A 17,328-nucleotide genomic window follows, 5' to 3' on the forward strand; every position below is an offset into this window, starting at 1 on the left:
TAGCATGCATATTACTAGGATATTGGTTGTTTATTAGTACTTATAAAGCACATATTATTGCCTTATTCTGGATGACCTTATTCTACATCCTCATGCTAGTACCCAATACCTAAACTTAAATGCTACAAAAACTACCTTACTAACTAATAATAAGCGGTAAATTAGGAGTTTATTGAGGCAAGCGTCATCATAGCTAATAGTGAATATGTGTTCCCCATACTAAAGTGTTAAACAATCATCTTATGTATATTAAATATTATAACAAAGGCAATGGCCTGGTATTGTTACACTTTACAGCAGCTCAAATCCTAGTCTAATACTGGGCAAATGACATTTAATTCAAATGTTTACTTAATCTTTAATATCTGGCCACTTATGCATATATAAATCACATATTTAGAAAAATATTCATGTGTTCTACTTTGTTGGTGTAGGTTTATAAATAATTCTCAGATGAACGCAATAAACAACCTAAACCCACAGCATTTGCAGAGATGAAGTGCGAGACGCTCCACTAATGTAAACGATAAAAGTTCATGTGGAGCAGCATCTGTGAAGGGAGACACTCTGAGACACACGTAACCTACACGCATTTCAATAATTAAAGCGCATATAAAACCTGCAGGGCATATATTTATTTATTCAAATCCCAGCCTTTGTAAATTCACAATAGGACTATGCTATAATATGTTTTTTAAATGGTTTTAATACATTGTGCAGCCTTGTAAAATGGTCTAATAATGCGACTCATGGATTCTCATCTATGGAATGTCAAACACTTGACGTGAGTAAATTGCATTTAAATTTGAGCACTCAAGGTCACAACATCAAATGATTTCCTGATTTATAGGATCTGAGCATCAACCAAAAGAAATAAGCACTGAATCAGACGTGTTTGCTTTAGGTTCATTCATCTAGTTAAAATCATCTGATTTTCTACGTTTTTATAATTGACCTCTTTCCACTTTGTCGTTTCCATTGCAAAATTAGACAAACATGCTTAAATAACTCACAAGTAATTATAAATAACATCAGAGTATATGCACGCACACACACTTACACACACACAAACAATATTTGGAGGTACATTCTGGTGTGGAAAATGAGTGCTAAATTAAACTTTTATGATTCTTTGTACAACTGTATGAAGCCACATATCCACAGCAGAAACAACTTTTAAAAGTGGCAACACAGCAACAAAAATGAACTAAATTACGCTATGTTTGGATTAATTCATTTAGCCTAGTAAAGACATATGAAAATGAATTTGACTATTTAAAAATAGCATGGCCATTGAAAGAAGAATTGTCATTGGGAGGAAGGAAACTAGTGCTGGGACAAACAGACTAGAGGAAGCATTTTTAGAAAAATGTTCTTGAGTGTTTTTTTCCTTGTCAGCGCATTACCTGATATTTGAAGAGAACAAAACAAGCCTTATTTAAGAGATATTCAGTATCTTCACAAAGCTATCACAAAGCTCTAGAAGCAGTAAATGAGATCAGTTACAGTAATGCGTCCACACTGACAGTGCTTTACTCAGTATGAAGCACTCTAATAAAGAACCTTCTGTAATGTATATCCATTCATTTCCTCTGCTGCAACACCTCACACGAACTCTAATGGCGATGATTTAGTCTGAGAAATGATCAAAACTATGTATGGATTGATGATGTAGACAGCTTGGTTGACACTGAGAGATGATGTTTATTTTATGGTCGATAATCAATATGATTGACAGTGATCAACTATGGTGGATCAAATGTTTTTTTGTTTTTTTTTAAATCAACATCCAAGCATCAAAACATTAAAAGTTTGGTAGATATACTAATATACTGGTGACAATATAGGTTTAACACAAATAAAAATCTGGTCTTATTGTAAAACGGACATAAAAAAAAAAAAAATGCTTTCATGACCTGTGTGACCAATGTCGCTCTTCACATATTAACATGCGTTTAATTTCCGGACAGTATCTGGATTTTGAATGTGTGAATGGACAGTGATCTGATTGCACTTAGTCATGCAAAAAGGAACTCAACACATTTCATGTTGTCTTTAAAAAAAAAAAAAAAAAAAAACCCCAGCTAGAGGTATTGTGCTGTTTCACTATGAGATCAGCTGCAGCTTTAAGAGGATTACAGACGGCTTCCTCTGACTCGGCACTTTATCTTATCAGCAACGGCAAACACACACAAACACACGCACACACACGAATTGTGCGCGAATTAAATGCTGCATCATGAGGTGATTCATCAGTTTTACAATTCTGCCTGAGTCTCTCGTTTTCACCACGAATCATATTTCAACCCGGCAGCAGCATTACACAAGTTATTAGGGTTTTTTCTATCATGCGATCTGAGGCAATGAGCAGTCTTATCACAAGCAGCCTTGGTCAAAAACCAATAAACAACAATCCATCTTGAACAAATCAATCCACTTCAAGAGTTTCACCCTGAATGACAGCCTTTCCTACAACATCCCCAGCTCTTTTTCCACTGAATCGCTCCATTCATTACCTGCGGAGAAGGACTTGACAAGCCATGTTCTTCAGTTTGGTTCTCGTCGATTAGCCGTTTTGGTTGTTTAAGGTGGGCGTATGGTTATCCTGATTGGGCACTTTGTGGTGCTAAAGTCTGGATGAGCAGGTCAAAGAGCAAACACAGGCTGCCGGCGCTCATTCTGCGGAGTCCTGTATGTGCTTTCCAGCCTCTGTGTGTGAATCGGCACTCTGATTAAAAAGTGCTGCAGTGGAAGTGCTGGACCCTTGCTTAAATACACGGCCGTCTGACGCAGTCTTGTCGCTAGTGTTCTGGGCCAATCGCCTCTCCGTACACACACATACAGACAGAACACCCCCCCATCCCCCTCCCCCCAACTCAAAGTCAAGTCTGCACACTCAAACACCTGTTAGACTTTTATATAACCCTGTCACTGTCCAAACATCAGTCTCTTCAATCCTTACTGCACTGCTGTTTACAGTTAGAGGCCTCATTATTATCTAATGAAATTACACAGAAATACATTAATACAGACATGAATCCGAAATAGATCAAAACAAAAAATTGCAATTCTGTTATGTTTTTTTCAAAACCTATTGTTTTGTCTGTGCTGCACTGACAAGTTAAGTTTTTGGTCTGTTTGTCACACAAAACCCATCATACTGTATGGCTTAAGAAGACTATAGCATTTAAGTCATTTAGATCACTTATGTGACTTTTTTGTGTCCTTTGTGACTGAAAATTTACTTAAACACTGAAACGCTGAATAATGATGTACTGAAAATTCATCTTAAGTTTTGGTCAAAACCATAATCACTGACCTTAATGGTGACCTTAAACGGTTCTCTGATGGTGTGTTATATTCTATTTTGAGCACACGACATGAATAAGCTACAACAAGTAAACCTGTCAGCTGTCAATGTTCATTTTGATCATATCCGAGATATTTTAATATACACTGTATTCAGTTGATGTGTGAACAAAACTAAACTAAACATTATTTTTAGCACGCCTCCCATCGAATAATCGCAATAAGCTTTGTTACTTTTTTATATTAAACTGTCTGTTCAATTTTATAATGAAATTCAAACAATAAATGTTGTTTTGACTCTCTTTAATGTGCAATGAGTGATCTCTTAATTATACCAATAAAAGGTTGATTTAAAAACAATTTCAATGTTTATATGCAACTCAGCTTTAAAGGACAACTCCGGTGAGAAATGAACCTAGGTGTAATTAACAGATGGTTACAGAGTAGATCGTTCTCTGGGATGCGTTTTCATGGAACTCGAATGTAAAGAGTTTTATCTTTAAAAACAGATTAGCTTATAACACTAGTCTATGGGGCACAGGGTAGTGAAATTAAATCGCTAGTTAATAGCACTAACAAGGCTAAAAATAGCCTCACACTAACACAGTAGCATAATGAGGGTCCCAACATGCAAACCGAAGCACTGAGAACTTTGTAAGAGAACAAACAGTTTAATAAGAAGACAGTTTATAGACATAGTGCATTATGCGTTCACGGACAGGCGCCATCTTGGAAAACAGTCTCGACTCATCGAGCGACGAGAGCTCTGCTAAGTGGTGAACTGTGACATGGAATCTCATGTGGTCCGTTGTTTCCGGAATAAAACACTGAACACAACAGAGAAAATAAATAAATAAATAAAAAAATGTCCATGTTATTACATTTCACAAACTTAATTCCTATCGACCAGCTCACTTAGAACAGCGCTCGTAGATCGATTCATCGAGACTGTTTTTCGAGATGGTGCCTGTCCGTGAACGCGTAATGCACTGTCTTTATAAAGTATCTCCTTATTAAACTGTTTGTACTCTTACAAAGTTCTCAATGCTTCGGTTTGCATGTAGGGACCCTCATTATGCTACCGTGTTAGTGTGAGGCAATTTTGAGCCTTGTTAGTGCTATTAACTAGCGATTTAATTTTACCACCCTGTGTCTACCCTGTGCCCCATAGACTAGTGTTATAAGCTAATCTGTTTTTAGAGATAAAACTCTTTTCATTCGATTTTCAAGAAAACGCATCCCAGAGAACGATCTCATCTGTTAATTACCCCTAGGTTCATTTCTCACCGGAGCTGTCCTTTAATTTTAGTGTTGATTTAATAAACCTTATTTAGGTGTTTCTGTAAAAAAATATTCTTCTCATCACTACCACTGAAGTGGAAGTGATGACAGAATTGTCATTTTTGGGTGAGCCATCCCTTTAAGCCATGGGGGGTATATTTTGTGACCCCCTACTTGCCATCAAAGTTTAGTGTTAGTGCGGCCCACGCGTTGCTCTGAATCGCACCTTTTTGCCAAGTCATTGCGAGTGCTGCGCTTTTATTTTCAGAAATGCAAGATGCCTCACACTTTGTGTGTGTATGTGTGTGTGTGTGTGAGAAATGGCTCAGCCCTCCCTCATGCAGTATAATTGGTTGACACCGCGTGATTGACAGGAACAGAATATGAGGCTAATCAGACAGTCGAAACAAATGTGGTCAAACGGCACTCGTCAATGTCAAAATCATTGAGATGGCCAATCAAGTAGGTGGAGTTTACTCTATCTTTTGGCTCACAGTCTTCACACACAGACGAGCGCGTCAATCTATCGCTTAATGCCTTTGCGGAGAGAGACTATTCTTTCTGGTGAAATCACAAAACAAAATGCACACAAACATGTCCCAGCTCTTAATATACAATCATTGATGTACATCTTTGATTTTAATGAAGAAAAAAAAGGAACGGATAAGAACCCAGAACCTTTGACGCGGTTTCTCAAAAATTCTTCCATTAGACCACTGAGGAAATCAACTAATAATAGCAGATTTATATATTTATTCACTAATGCAAAGAATCTCAGGACTAATAATATATTTGACGCAAATTAATTCAAATATTGTTTGCAAAAAGATTATTTCCCAACTAGAATTAGACCTAGAATTCGGTTCACTGTTCTGTTTGACCTGGTTACGGCCTTGCTTTAATTAGTCTATTATTTTAAATAAAATTAAAATCATTATTACCAGTTCATGAAGAACCGTATATATTCAGAAGGAAAGTTCAAATTCAGAGGAGCAGTCATTGTTCAATATTAGGGCTGTGCGATATTGAAAAAAAATGCAATATGCGATTCCTTGTTAAATATTGCGATATTCGATATGTGATACGATATTGCAATTAGTGTGTAAAATCTGTTTAAATAACATAAAAAATAAATAAAACAAAAAAACTGAGAATGATACCATTTGTGTTTCACATTCTTTCTAGGAAAAGAAAGCGTCGCCACAACTTGCGAAAGTGAGCAGCAGCTCTTTAGCAAAAATTAATGTCACGAATCTGACAATATAATTTTAAACATCACTGCAAACAAACAAAAAATGTAATCACACGCAGGGGTCAAGGGATCACACGCTTTCAGAGAGGCGTTTTGTGCACGTTTCGCAAGTCAAGCAAGTCACATAAGTAAAAGTTGTGTGCCCAGTCTATTCTCTGCTATACGTGTTGCAGCTTCTACCTAAAATGTACACTTTTTTTACAATGTTAAAGTAGCCTATTAAAATCATTCAGATATTGCGTGCCATTGCGATATATACATTTGATATTTTTGATAATTTCGATATATTGCACAGCCCTATTCAAAATAAACATTCATGTTGAAGAACTGTTAATAAACATTTTTTTTTGTAGAATACTTGATGTGGCCCAGCCTGACCCAGAGTCTTCCTCTAGGGGCCTTAGAGCTCCACTTCCTGGTGTTCTAAGGATCAGCAAGCTTATCAATTAGCAGGAAACAAAATAAGCCACTTCAAGAACCAATGCAATGACCCAGTTGTCTTCCCCAATGTAATTTTGATGAGATGAGAACGAGAAACCCCTTTACACATGAGACACAGAGATTGGCAGAGTAATACAGACAGTGTCCTGATGGCAAGTACTTTAATAGATTGGTCACAGGGAGTATCACATTTCCCGGCATGTCAGGGGTGCTGCTTGACATACCCAGGTGGTAGGATGTCGAAAGAAGGATTGAACCCAATAAATTTAGCTGGATGCCAGAGGTAACGCTTAAAAAGAGGAGTGGAAATGAGTTATTGCACTTTCCATGAAATGCTGTCCATAAAGGCCAGGAGTTCATGTTGTGCTAACACTGCACTTGTTTTGATGGCTCAGTATAAGAGTGCATGGGAAAATTAGGAGAGTTGATATAGAGGAAAGACTCTTAAGTGTGTTGACACAGATCTGACCAGGAGGTCCTTGCATTTCCAATGCCACAATATACCACAGCCCTTAAAACTGTGCGTCTGCCATAGTGATTAAAGATCTAACGGCACAGGTATACTTAAAATTCTGCATGCGCATGCATGTCACACACAGTCCTGTCCACTCAGCTTTCAAAGTATACTCGAACCACGGATGGCAAAGTCTGACATATGCGCAGTACAATTGTTTTGACTCTTGTTTCTTGCACATGCAATGTTGAACTCAAACAGTCCACACGGTCTCGAAAATTGGGCTGCACACGGATGAGTTGTGCGGGTACAATAGAATAATAATAGAGTACATAATAGCATAATAGTACACAACAATTAAGATGTTTTTCATAAAGTAGGGAAAGAAAAATTACTTTTTTTTATTAAACTGTGGTATACTAATCCAACTATGGCCCTGTCTTTGAATAAAAATGTTAATACCAATACTGTAGCAAGAGCCTTCATAATGGAGTTTATGGAAGGTTTTAAACAGGAAAAATCAGAAAATTTTAGCAAAATGTATATTGTAATCAGGATCATTCTATTGTACTCTGTTTGAAATGCATGAAGTGCTCCTTAATTGAAGTCTGGGAAGTTTGATGGAGACTCACTGTCAGGATGACATTCAGACTATGAAATGGAAATACTTTCTAACATTTACAGATAAAGATACAACAAAGTAATGCACAAAAAAATGGTCTCAAGTGCATTACACAGCACACACAGGTGGGTAAGCTGCTATAAACTTTGGGATTATGAGTTCGTTTTAAGTACTTAATATAAAGGATGTCTCATGTTTAGGACATTGGATCATGCACTTGTCCTGCAGCACCCTACTCTGCAATCTTCATTATTTTGCATTCAGAACATTAAAGTATATATCGATGTAAACTTGTCATATGTAGCTCTGTATTCATCCGGTATGTGTGCAAAACCCGAAAGGCACAAAGTCTAAAATTGAATATGAATACATGTACAGATACACACCTAGGGACATATTTTAAAGGGATAGATCACCCAAAAACGAAAACGTGATGTTTATCTGCGTACCCCCAGGGCATACAAGATGTGTGTGTTTGTTTCTTCAATAGAACACAAAGATTGCTCGTATAATGCATGTCAATGGGGTCTAATTCTAATAAGAAGAGTCACAATTTAGTCACAATTATTGCGTTCCTATTCTATTGCGCTCCGTCTGTTTTCTGCGCATGAACCAGGCAGCGCTCGTTCACAGAAGACTGAGGTTTAGCGGACATTTACTTTTAGAAGGCTCATCTTCTCCTGACAGCAAAGGGGACATATTTGCAGGACTTCCTAACGTTTTCAGATGGAGAATATACCTGTGAAGTGTAAGTTATGCACTGAGGAAAGCACACATTTCAAACTTATTAAACACTGCAAAAATGTATCTGTCTGTAAGCAGAAGTAGCCGATCTCTCTCAGAACGTCTGACAGCCAGGGCTGCTTTAAACTATACAGGTTAACTATATCTAGTTTGAAGCCCTTAATATAAAGCGCGTCATGTTGACGACAAATTGTGCGCTTGCATCAATCTGTTGTATATCGATATACATGGTATTGCCTCATTCCGTATTCCATCTTAAAAATATATCAATATACTGTACAAACTCGATATACCGCCCAGCCCTAATGGATCTCAGCTAAAATATCTCTCACAAATTCATATTTTTGGTCTCAAATGCACTCATAAGGGTCCTGAAAGTAGTCCTGACCTTTCACACCTACACCAGACTGATGTTGTGTCAAAAACTGTTCACACATTCCAAAGCTTGAACAACATGTCTCAAGCACACCAGTCTACCGCCGCTTATTTTAGGGTTGTGTGAAAAGTATTTTCCATAGCTGGTGAAGGATACATTGCAGCGCTTATATTTAGCTGAATGTGCGACACCCTTTCAGATTCCAGCGGGGCACAATGGTGGCGAGTTTACATTTTAATGACTGCAGGACCCCAACGATAGCAAGTCCTGCTGCTCTTTCTCAAGACACCATCAAATACAGACGCTTTGACCTTTTTCCTCATTTTATCATCTTTAAACACACGACTGCCAGTTAACCTGTTCTGACTCCAAGTATATATGAGACCATGATTTGATAAACATGTCAAATTATACAGCGATAAAGCAATTTTACCAAACATGATAACTATATAACTGGAAACTCAAAATACAGCTTGGAAAGTATTTATAGCATATATCAAAGTAAATTGCATTCTCTAAAGTTAATCATTGATTGACTGCTATCCTGACACAGCAAAAATGTCACGAGTTCCTTGTAAAATATCATAAAAGCCATAAAACGTAATTTGCAACTGCTGTGAATGGCAGGCCATTAGAGATAGCATCACAGCATTAAAAAAAATAACAATGCTCCTGTATGCCTCTGTCGTGACATGGCTCATGTCCTTAAAGGCGTTTACGATGTGAAAGCCTTCTTGACCTTATAAGGGACATGACACACTTTTGTTAAACAACTAAATGTTTTTCGCAACAAAAGTGTCACATTTTCGTAATAAATGCCCATTTTTCTTATGACCATTTGAATAAAATGTGTGGTTTTGCAGCTGCCTTTTCTTTAAAACAGCAAGTAAATCACCACTGCAAAGAAAAGAAAATACTAAATAATCAAGTAACTCAATTAAATAATCACGACAGGCCTAGGGCTGGACCAGTTCGATGGGTTGGTAATACATTTATAATTTGGGGATTCAAACATTTGTTAACCCCCTCGAAACGTTTTTTCATTCATGTTGGAATATTTTACACTAGAAAATCTGGTGAAATACAATTGTATTTTTATTTGTTTACAATTATTTTATAGCCTAGCAAATTTTAAATAGGATGGACGGTTGAATAGGAACCCAACCTCGTACTAAATAAATATATTTGCTTCTTGGTGCTTCCTGCAACGGAGTATTCTCGGATTAGAGCGCACGACTGCACGAGCTGATATGGAAGAATAATAGCTACTAGAATGGAAATAAAAATGTATTAGTCTTTTTACCCATTAGGGCCGAGACGGTGAGAAATGTGCACTGAGCAGCTGTAAAGGAATGACAGTGCAGCCGTGCGCGGTTTACTTTCGGTTTGCCAGTTCGGGGGCGGGTATAGTGGAAAGGAACACTGGCAAACACGTCCAAAATAGAAAATGTTTTAGTGCTAAAAAAAAAAAAAGAACTTTGGACGGATCTTTTCCAAGCATGACACTGATGTGTTAGACCCAAAGCATTTGGATGTTCTCATATTAATTAGCAGCTTCGCTCCGCCCATTTCCCTGCTGATCATAGTGTTTGCTTGCATTTGACTAGGAATTACTGCAGCAGCTGCCATCTAAAGCTGCTCATGGAGAGACTAAACACTTCAAAGTGGGTAGGATTAGCAAAGTGTACCTAAGATATTATTCTAGCAGACAGACAGGATGTCTAGAGCTTTGTCTCGCACAGAAGACCGTCTGAACTTGATTTGGTGGGGATGAAAGTTTATGCAACAAATAGGCACAATAGCTTCAAAAGTTAGTGAGCTGCCTACCAAGACAGCATTTTAAAGCATCACATATAACGACACGGAGGTTGTTTGAATAGTCAGTAATATTATACTGCTTTCTAAGCCGAATTCTAAGGCATCAGGGGCATGTTAAAAAAGCCATTAAAAAGTCAGAATGCATTGCAACAAGCGGAGTAATACACTACTGTTTTCAGCATTGATAGTAAGAAACGTTTCTTGAGAACCAAATATACAAACATATGGTTTTTCTTGGGTCAAAATGAGGGGGGGTTGGTGAAATCCTGATCATGCGCACACATGCAAGTTTACCGCGTCTTCCACTGGCTGAAGACTAATTTTTGTTTAGGCATTTTAATAATGATACGTAGATTTTTCTTTTGAGAACACTCATGTTTCCCACAGGATTCTGTGAGACTGGTGGGTGGACCTTGGCCCCTCTAGGGGGGTCCGGGGGCAAAATGACAAATGTCAAATCATAAATCAATTATGGTTAAAGGTTCTTATGTGCTATTACTGTGGAGCATGGAGTTGATGCCTTTTGTGTTTCAAATCATTCAAAAAAATGACCCTTAGAAGGAAGCGGTTAAGGAAACAAAACCAACCAATGGCAGCGGCTTAGCCAAAACAAATCAAACATGTTCTTGCATTCCTTCCACAAATTGCAAATGTTTCTCGCTTCAGCAATGTCAAGGATTTCTCAACTCTTCATGTTGTTTTGACTCTCATGGCGGTCTGTTTATGAGGATTAAAGTTTAAAGCCTTTAATCATCTTATACAAAGAGAGACTAGGCCAAACACTGTTACCATATTCTCAATGATTACAAACATTTCAAAATTTCTCCATTTAGTCTTAATCCAAATAATCTACTATCAGACAGAAACAAGCTTCCAATCCATTTTGTGTTACCTTACCTGACACCTCTCAGCAGACAGCCCAGTGTCTCATGGGAAGAGTTACAGGTTAATGACAGCCATTAATTATACTCTCCACACCCTTACATACCAGGTTTAAAATCTAGAGCCTGTCTATAAAAACAGCTACACATTAAAAAAAAAAAAGATGCCAGGCGCATTGACTTGGTAAGACTTTGAAGTATTAACTTTATAGCATGACATCAAGGTAAGGCCATCTGACATTTAGCACAGGCAGAGGAACAAAGGCCAGGAGAGATCACGTCTCAGGCGGCTGATAGGTCAGTTATGGATCTCAACACAGTAGGCTGATGGAGATCAATGAAGCTTTGACAGAGAGGAGACACCACGCCAGCCAAGCACATAGATAAAGTGTTGGGGAAGATACAAGTTATTCATAATTTAAAAAATTAAAGCTACAGTCAAGCAACTCTTTAGGGAAAGTAATTAGCTGATATATAACATACAAACAAAAAAGTAACTAAATATGCTGAAGCCATTTAAGTGAGGAATAAAAAATATCCACCATTTTACTTAAAGCCTGTGTATAAAAAATATAATGCATTATAAAAGTATTTTTAATGGATTAATTATGCATTGTAATGCACATTATAATGCATTATATGGCCTCATGAATAATTGTAACCACATTTGCAATACATTATAGTGTTGTCACGATACCAAAATTATGACTTCGGCATGATACCAGACTAAACTACCTCGACATTGATATGAAATCGATACCACAGTAAAAAAAAAAAAAAAAAAAGATAAAATGCTTAATATGACAACAGAACTTGTTATGAATCATTTTTTTACTAAAAATTAATGTGGCCAGCATAGAATTATGTGCAATCCCTCGCAAAATTCAGACCGATCACACACTAACACACTGTCATGAGGAAAAAGTCCAGCAGAACGCGCGTTCGCCATGCTGAGGTTAAAGGACAACTCCGGTGAGAAATGACCCTAGGGGTAATTAACAGATGGTTACCGAGTAGATCGTTCTCTGGGATGCGTTTTCATGAAAATCGAATGTAAAGAGTTTTATCTCTAAAAACAGATTAGCTTATAACACTAGTCTATGGGGCAAAGGGTAGTGAAATTAAATCGCTAGTTAATACCACTAACAAGGCTCAAAATAGCCTCACACTAACACAGTAGTATAATGAGGGTCCCTACATGCAAACCGAAGCACTGAGAACTTTGTATGTGTACAAACAGTTTAATAAGAAGATACTTTATAAAGTGCATTACGCGTTCACGGACAGGCGCCATCTTGGAAAACAGTCCCGACACGTCGAGCGACCTGCTAAGAGATTAACTGTGACTTGGAATCTCATATGGTCCGTTGTTTCCGGAAGAAAACACTGAACGTGACAGAGAAAATAAATAAATAAAAATAAAAATGTCCGTCATTAGATTTCACAAACTTAATTCCTATCGACCATCTCTCTCAGCAGAGCGCTCGTAGATCGATTAGTTGAGACTGTTTTTTTAAGATGGCGCCTGTCCGTGAACATTTAATGCACTGTCTTTATAAAGTTTCTTCTTATTAAACTGTTTGTACACTTACAAAGTTCTCAATGCTTCAGTTTGCATGTATGGGTTTGGGTGTGTGTCAACTCGCTTTCGTTTGGAGAGGAGAGCGCAGCTGGTATCGATACTGTAAAAACTAAGAATCCTATCGTTTCAGATATTCCAGTATCGATACATATCGAAATATCTATATTTTTGACAACACTAATACAGTATAATATACCTTTGGAAAGTATAATGTAATTTGCATGTTTAATGTAAAAATAAATGTAAAACATGACAAACAACAAATTTTGGATTTAACACAGAATCTGTGAATATTATAATGCATTTTAACTTTGTTTACAATTATTTATTAAAAGATATAATGCATTATAAAGTACAATATGAATACTTTTATGATGCATTACACATAAAGGATTTAAGTATCGATTTAAATAAGAGCATTACCTATACAAAGAAAGATGCAATTTAATTCGCGTCCACAAATCTTTCTACAGTGCCGTTGGCAGAGCAGAGCAAAGTTTGAAGAAGTCTTTTTTTACTGTTGTTTTAAAAGAAAAACATTAAATTCATGTGGAATTTCACGCCAGGCCAGTATGTAGCGCTGTAATTCTGCCACAGAAATACACTAAAAACAGAGAAGAGTTGTGGCTAGAAGGGGTATACCAGCGGTAGGAGGTGAGGCAAAATCTTACGATAAAATGACAATAAATACATTTGCTACTTAACAGTTTGTGTTTTATTAACGCCTACACTTACCCCAGCCCTAAACCTACCCTTACAATAATGCAAATACGTTAATTAAATGACGCAATATTGATGTGCGCAAGCCCAGTGGCTCTAGTTGTATCCCTTTAGTCTTTCACCGTGCCGGACGTAGTGTAATGACATCACCGTTTCACAAAATATGTACACACGAAAACGCAAGAATGTCGTTTTCAGATTTAGCCCCCCTGGGACCCGGTTTAAAAAAATATCAGATTCCTGCTTCCAAAACGCCGGATCCGTGTGGACGAAGCGCTGATACGGTACAAAATGTACGTATACAGCTAAACGCTTCTCCGTGTGGATGGGGCCTAAGACTAATTTTGGAATCGGATTGTGACTCCCAGATTGGATCGTGAGTTGCCTAAAGATTCCCACCCTTAATACCTCCACACATATACATGTTCATATTAAATTTCACAGGGAGATGCTTGAGAGGGAACACAGCACAGACTGGATAGATCCCAGATAAAGAAGTTTCTAAAACTGTGGTTGCTTTTACCTGGAGGAGGGGGCGACATGGGCATGTTTAGGGGACAAGGAGGAGGGACCATCCTCTTCGTCTCGTGGGAGCTCCTCGCAAGCTTCCAACTTCTCTTCCTCCAGAAGCTCGGTGATCTGTAGGGGTAAGAGAGGGGGAAATTTAAATACTGTAGGCCTGTTGTCACTACTTCGTCAGCATTCATCATAAGTATTTTTATATACATATTACATGTCAACATCCTACGCCCCTGCATTATGCAATGCCCCACAACCTGCAGGGAGCCTAATTTACACGCAGATCACACACATGCTGTTGTGTGGTGACTCATGACATCACACATACACTGGTGAGAACTACAGTGTGTTATATAATGTTGTCATGTAACTGATGTTATGAAGTAGCTACAATCTTTAAAATAATTATATAAATGTAAAACTTTCACTAGTTTACTTGAGAAATGTTCAATCTAATATGAGAGGGTTAATTCACCCGGTGCATTAAATAACTTCTATTTAAGTCATGAGGCCACATCCTCTTAGCTTTATTCATCGGAGTGCTTGTTTGCATTACTAGTGGTTTTCCTGAAGACATGAAAGAGTTACGTAATGCAAGAGTACGGTACGTACGAAAAACAGGTTGATGAGAAATGTGCTAACAGTCAGCTAGTGGAATTCAAACCATGTTTTTCAGGGCTACACATCTACCGTACACTGTATTTAATATCAGACAAAACTTTGGCACTAGCACATGATCAAATGCACTCTGCATCTGCTGCAGTATCGCTGCCATGTTCCCATAGCAACCACTTCCCTCTACATCTGATTGGCCGAGCGGGGCTGCTGTTCGGTGGGCATGCAGATATGAGTCATATGCAGCGTGCAGAATGGCTGCCGAGGGCTCAGAGGATGACCATTTTTACACATCTCTACATGCCTACAACCACAGTTCTCTCTCGTTTGTCTTTTAGACAAGCCCCAGACCTTGAAACTTTATGCAATTTTATTCCAAGATCTTTATACCTGAATAAAGCTTTAAAATCACTATATTTCTCCACACTAGTGTTATATTGTTAATCTTTGAGGTGTGGATCTTTAGGGAACACACCATTTGATTTAAGCTGCTTACAATGCAGAAAATGACATTGCAGGTTTTTTTTCCCCCAATAGCATTGAAAATGTGCCTCTGTGTAAAGATCCAGCAATTTGAGGACTGTTGAACAACAGTTATTTATTTTTAAGATTTCGTAACAGGCACAAAAGCATTAATCATAGTAATTGGGGTATTATAATGAAATCAGCAATGCAAAACTAGATAGATTAAAAGGACTCGTGTTGTTTGTATTAGTCTTACAGTGGAAAACCAGGTGAATCCAACAATATAGATTGACTCAAACGGTCTTCTCCTGTCAAAACACTACCATGTAGTATGGATGCTGCAACCAGGGTGGGGGAAAACCTCCTCATGGGTTCATCCATGAGGTTAATACCTCCAAGAAGCTGAAGACTGCAGAAATGCAGCCTTTATTTGGCCTCACAGTAGGGGTGTGCCATATCATATCGTCCGCGATAATACCGGTATAAATTTTTACATGATAAAAAAAAGTGTCATAATCGCGATATCAATGATATAGCGACGCGATGACGTATGGCGTATTTACTTTCCCTAGCGCGCACAACAACAACACCTGTCTGAGAGAGAAGAGCACAAAGAGCAGCACCTCAGCCCCCGATGATGATGATTGAGTACCTAAAGGGGAGCTACTTGGTTGCAAGAGGTCAGCTCTCTTGACAACTGACATTACATTGTCAGCTTAAAGCTGTTATTGATGTTTGCTGCGCAATATTTGACCGGAAGGGTAACATTGATGGTTATTTTCGTCAGTTACGGCTAGTTAGATCTAGCATTGTGCACGCTTCGAATGAGACACAGAGATAAAGAAAGTAGTGTATAAAGTAATACGTTTATTTGAATGAGAGAGAGAGATATTCGTACATGCGTGACTGCGTCTGTTCAGCGTCTCTCTTAACAATGCAGTTTTGCAGACAGATGTGCGTTTATTACTTTAAAATAGCGAGTAACCCCATCATTGCTGAGAAATATAATGTAGTGATCCAGTAGCTTAGCTATTTTGTTTCTAAGAGTCGCGGGGCGGCGTTGATAACTAGTTTCCGTGCTCCTGAATCTGCAGCGCAATCTCTGTATGCGAGTGACGTGTGCGTGTGTGTGTGTGCGCTTCATAATGAAAATAGCTCTAATACAGAACGGTATTTTAGCTAACTTGGAATTACCTCTGCTATTGTACAACTTTCAGCCAATCAGAATTGAATATTCAGACAGACCATGGCATAAATTACTTTATTGCTAAACTAAATGTTTATATATATATATATATATATATATATGTGTGTGTGTGTGTGTGTGTGTGTGTGTGTGTGTGTTTAAAACTTTGTTCCATATATTTTTTTCTATATCGTCATATATTGTTATCGCAAATATTCTTGAAATATCGTGGTATCATTTTGAGGCTATATCGCCCACCCCTACCTCACAGGCTTTGTTAATGTGCAGTCTCCAGATTATACAACAACATCTGCATACAAAAAAAACAACAGCAGAGAGCTGACTGAGACTCTAATTGAAGGCGCTCTTCATTAATTAGTAAAATGCTGTCAAGCGCACACACAAACCAAATAGGAAAAACAACCCACACGAATGAAGAAAACATCTAACGGCCTCTGAGGAACGGAAAAACAGGCTCAGCAACTGGGTGGAAGTGTGTGGAAAGATCTGCTTTATTTTAGTGTCTGTCCACAACAGGTCCAAACACTTCTGGGCAGAAATAGGAATATGAAGAACAAAAGGACAGTCACCAGAGTTTGAATGACAAAACGCATAACAGCCAGTGTTGCAAGGGAGATTAGGGTATGGTCCATCGCCAGTATTAAATAAAAAGTTGTTTTCCTTAGATGGGCAGGACATGGTCCATCTCTTAGTAATATGCTATTATCAAAATGACTTAATCTTAGGCACTGAACGAACTTATGTAACAAACCCTGCTAAGCCAAAACACTAAATGCACACCAACCATTTACAAAAGCCAGCTCCGTCTCATATCAGTGAGCCTTGGGTGAGACCAGAGATCAGAGAGTGAGAGTCTCTCAAGCGAGACACCCTTAGAAATAAATCTGTGATTTATGCCCATATTCATTTCAGCATTTGCAAGCTCCTTGAGCACTGGCCCGAATCCAGATAGGTCACTCAGGACATTCCCTCTGTTGCTCAGATTTGTTTAAGCCCTTTCTGTTTCTTATGCTTCCCAAGCTGTGTTTTACAGTAAGGAGGA

At 38.1% G+C, this 17,328-nt stretch overlaps 1 protein-coding gene across 4 annotated transcripts in view; it reads right to left on the reverse strand.

Annotated features, from left to right (window-relative positions):
- The window catches only part of fam13b (family with sequence similarity 13 member B), a 51,091-nt gene that overhangs the window by 18,777 nt on the left and 14,986 nt on the right, over positions 1–17,328 (reverse strand). For all 4 annotated transcript variants that reach the window (XM_067458014.1, XM_067458013.1, XM_067458015.1 and 1 more), the window contains one exon: positions 14,004–14,119. In XM_067458014.1, the coding sequence (XP_067314115.1) occupies positions 14,004–14,119 (116 nt within the window). The remainder of the gene's footprint in view (positions 1–14,003; positions 14,120–17,328) is intronic.

Source organism: Pseudorasbora parva, chromosome 11, assembly GCF_024679245.1.
Source record: "Pseudorasbora parva isolate DD20220531a chromosome 11, ASM2467924v1, whole genome shotgun sequence".
Classification (NCBI taxonomy): domain Eukaryota; kingdom Metazoa; phylum Chordata; class Actinopteri; order Cypriniformes; family Gobionidae; genus Pseudorasbora; species Pseudorasbora parva.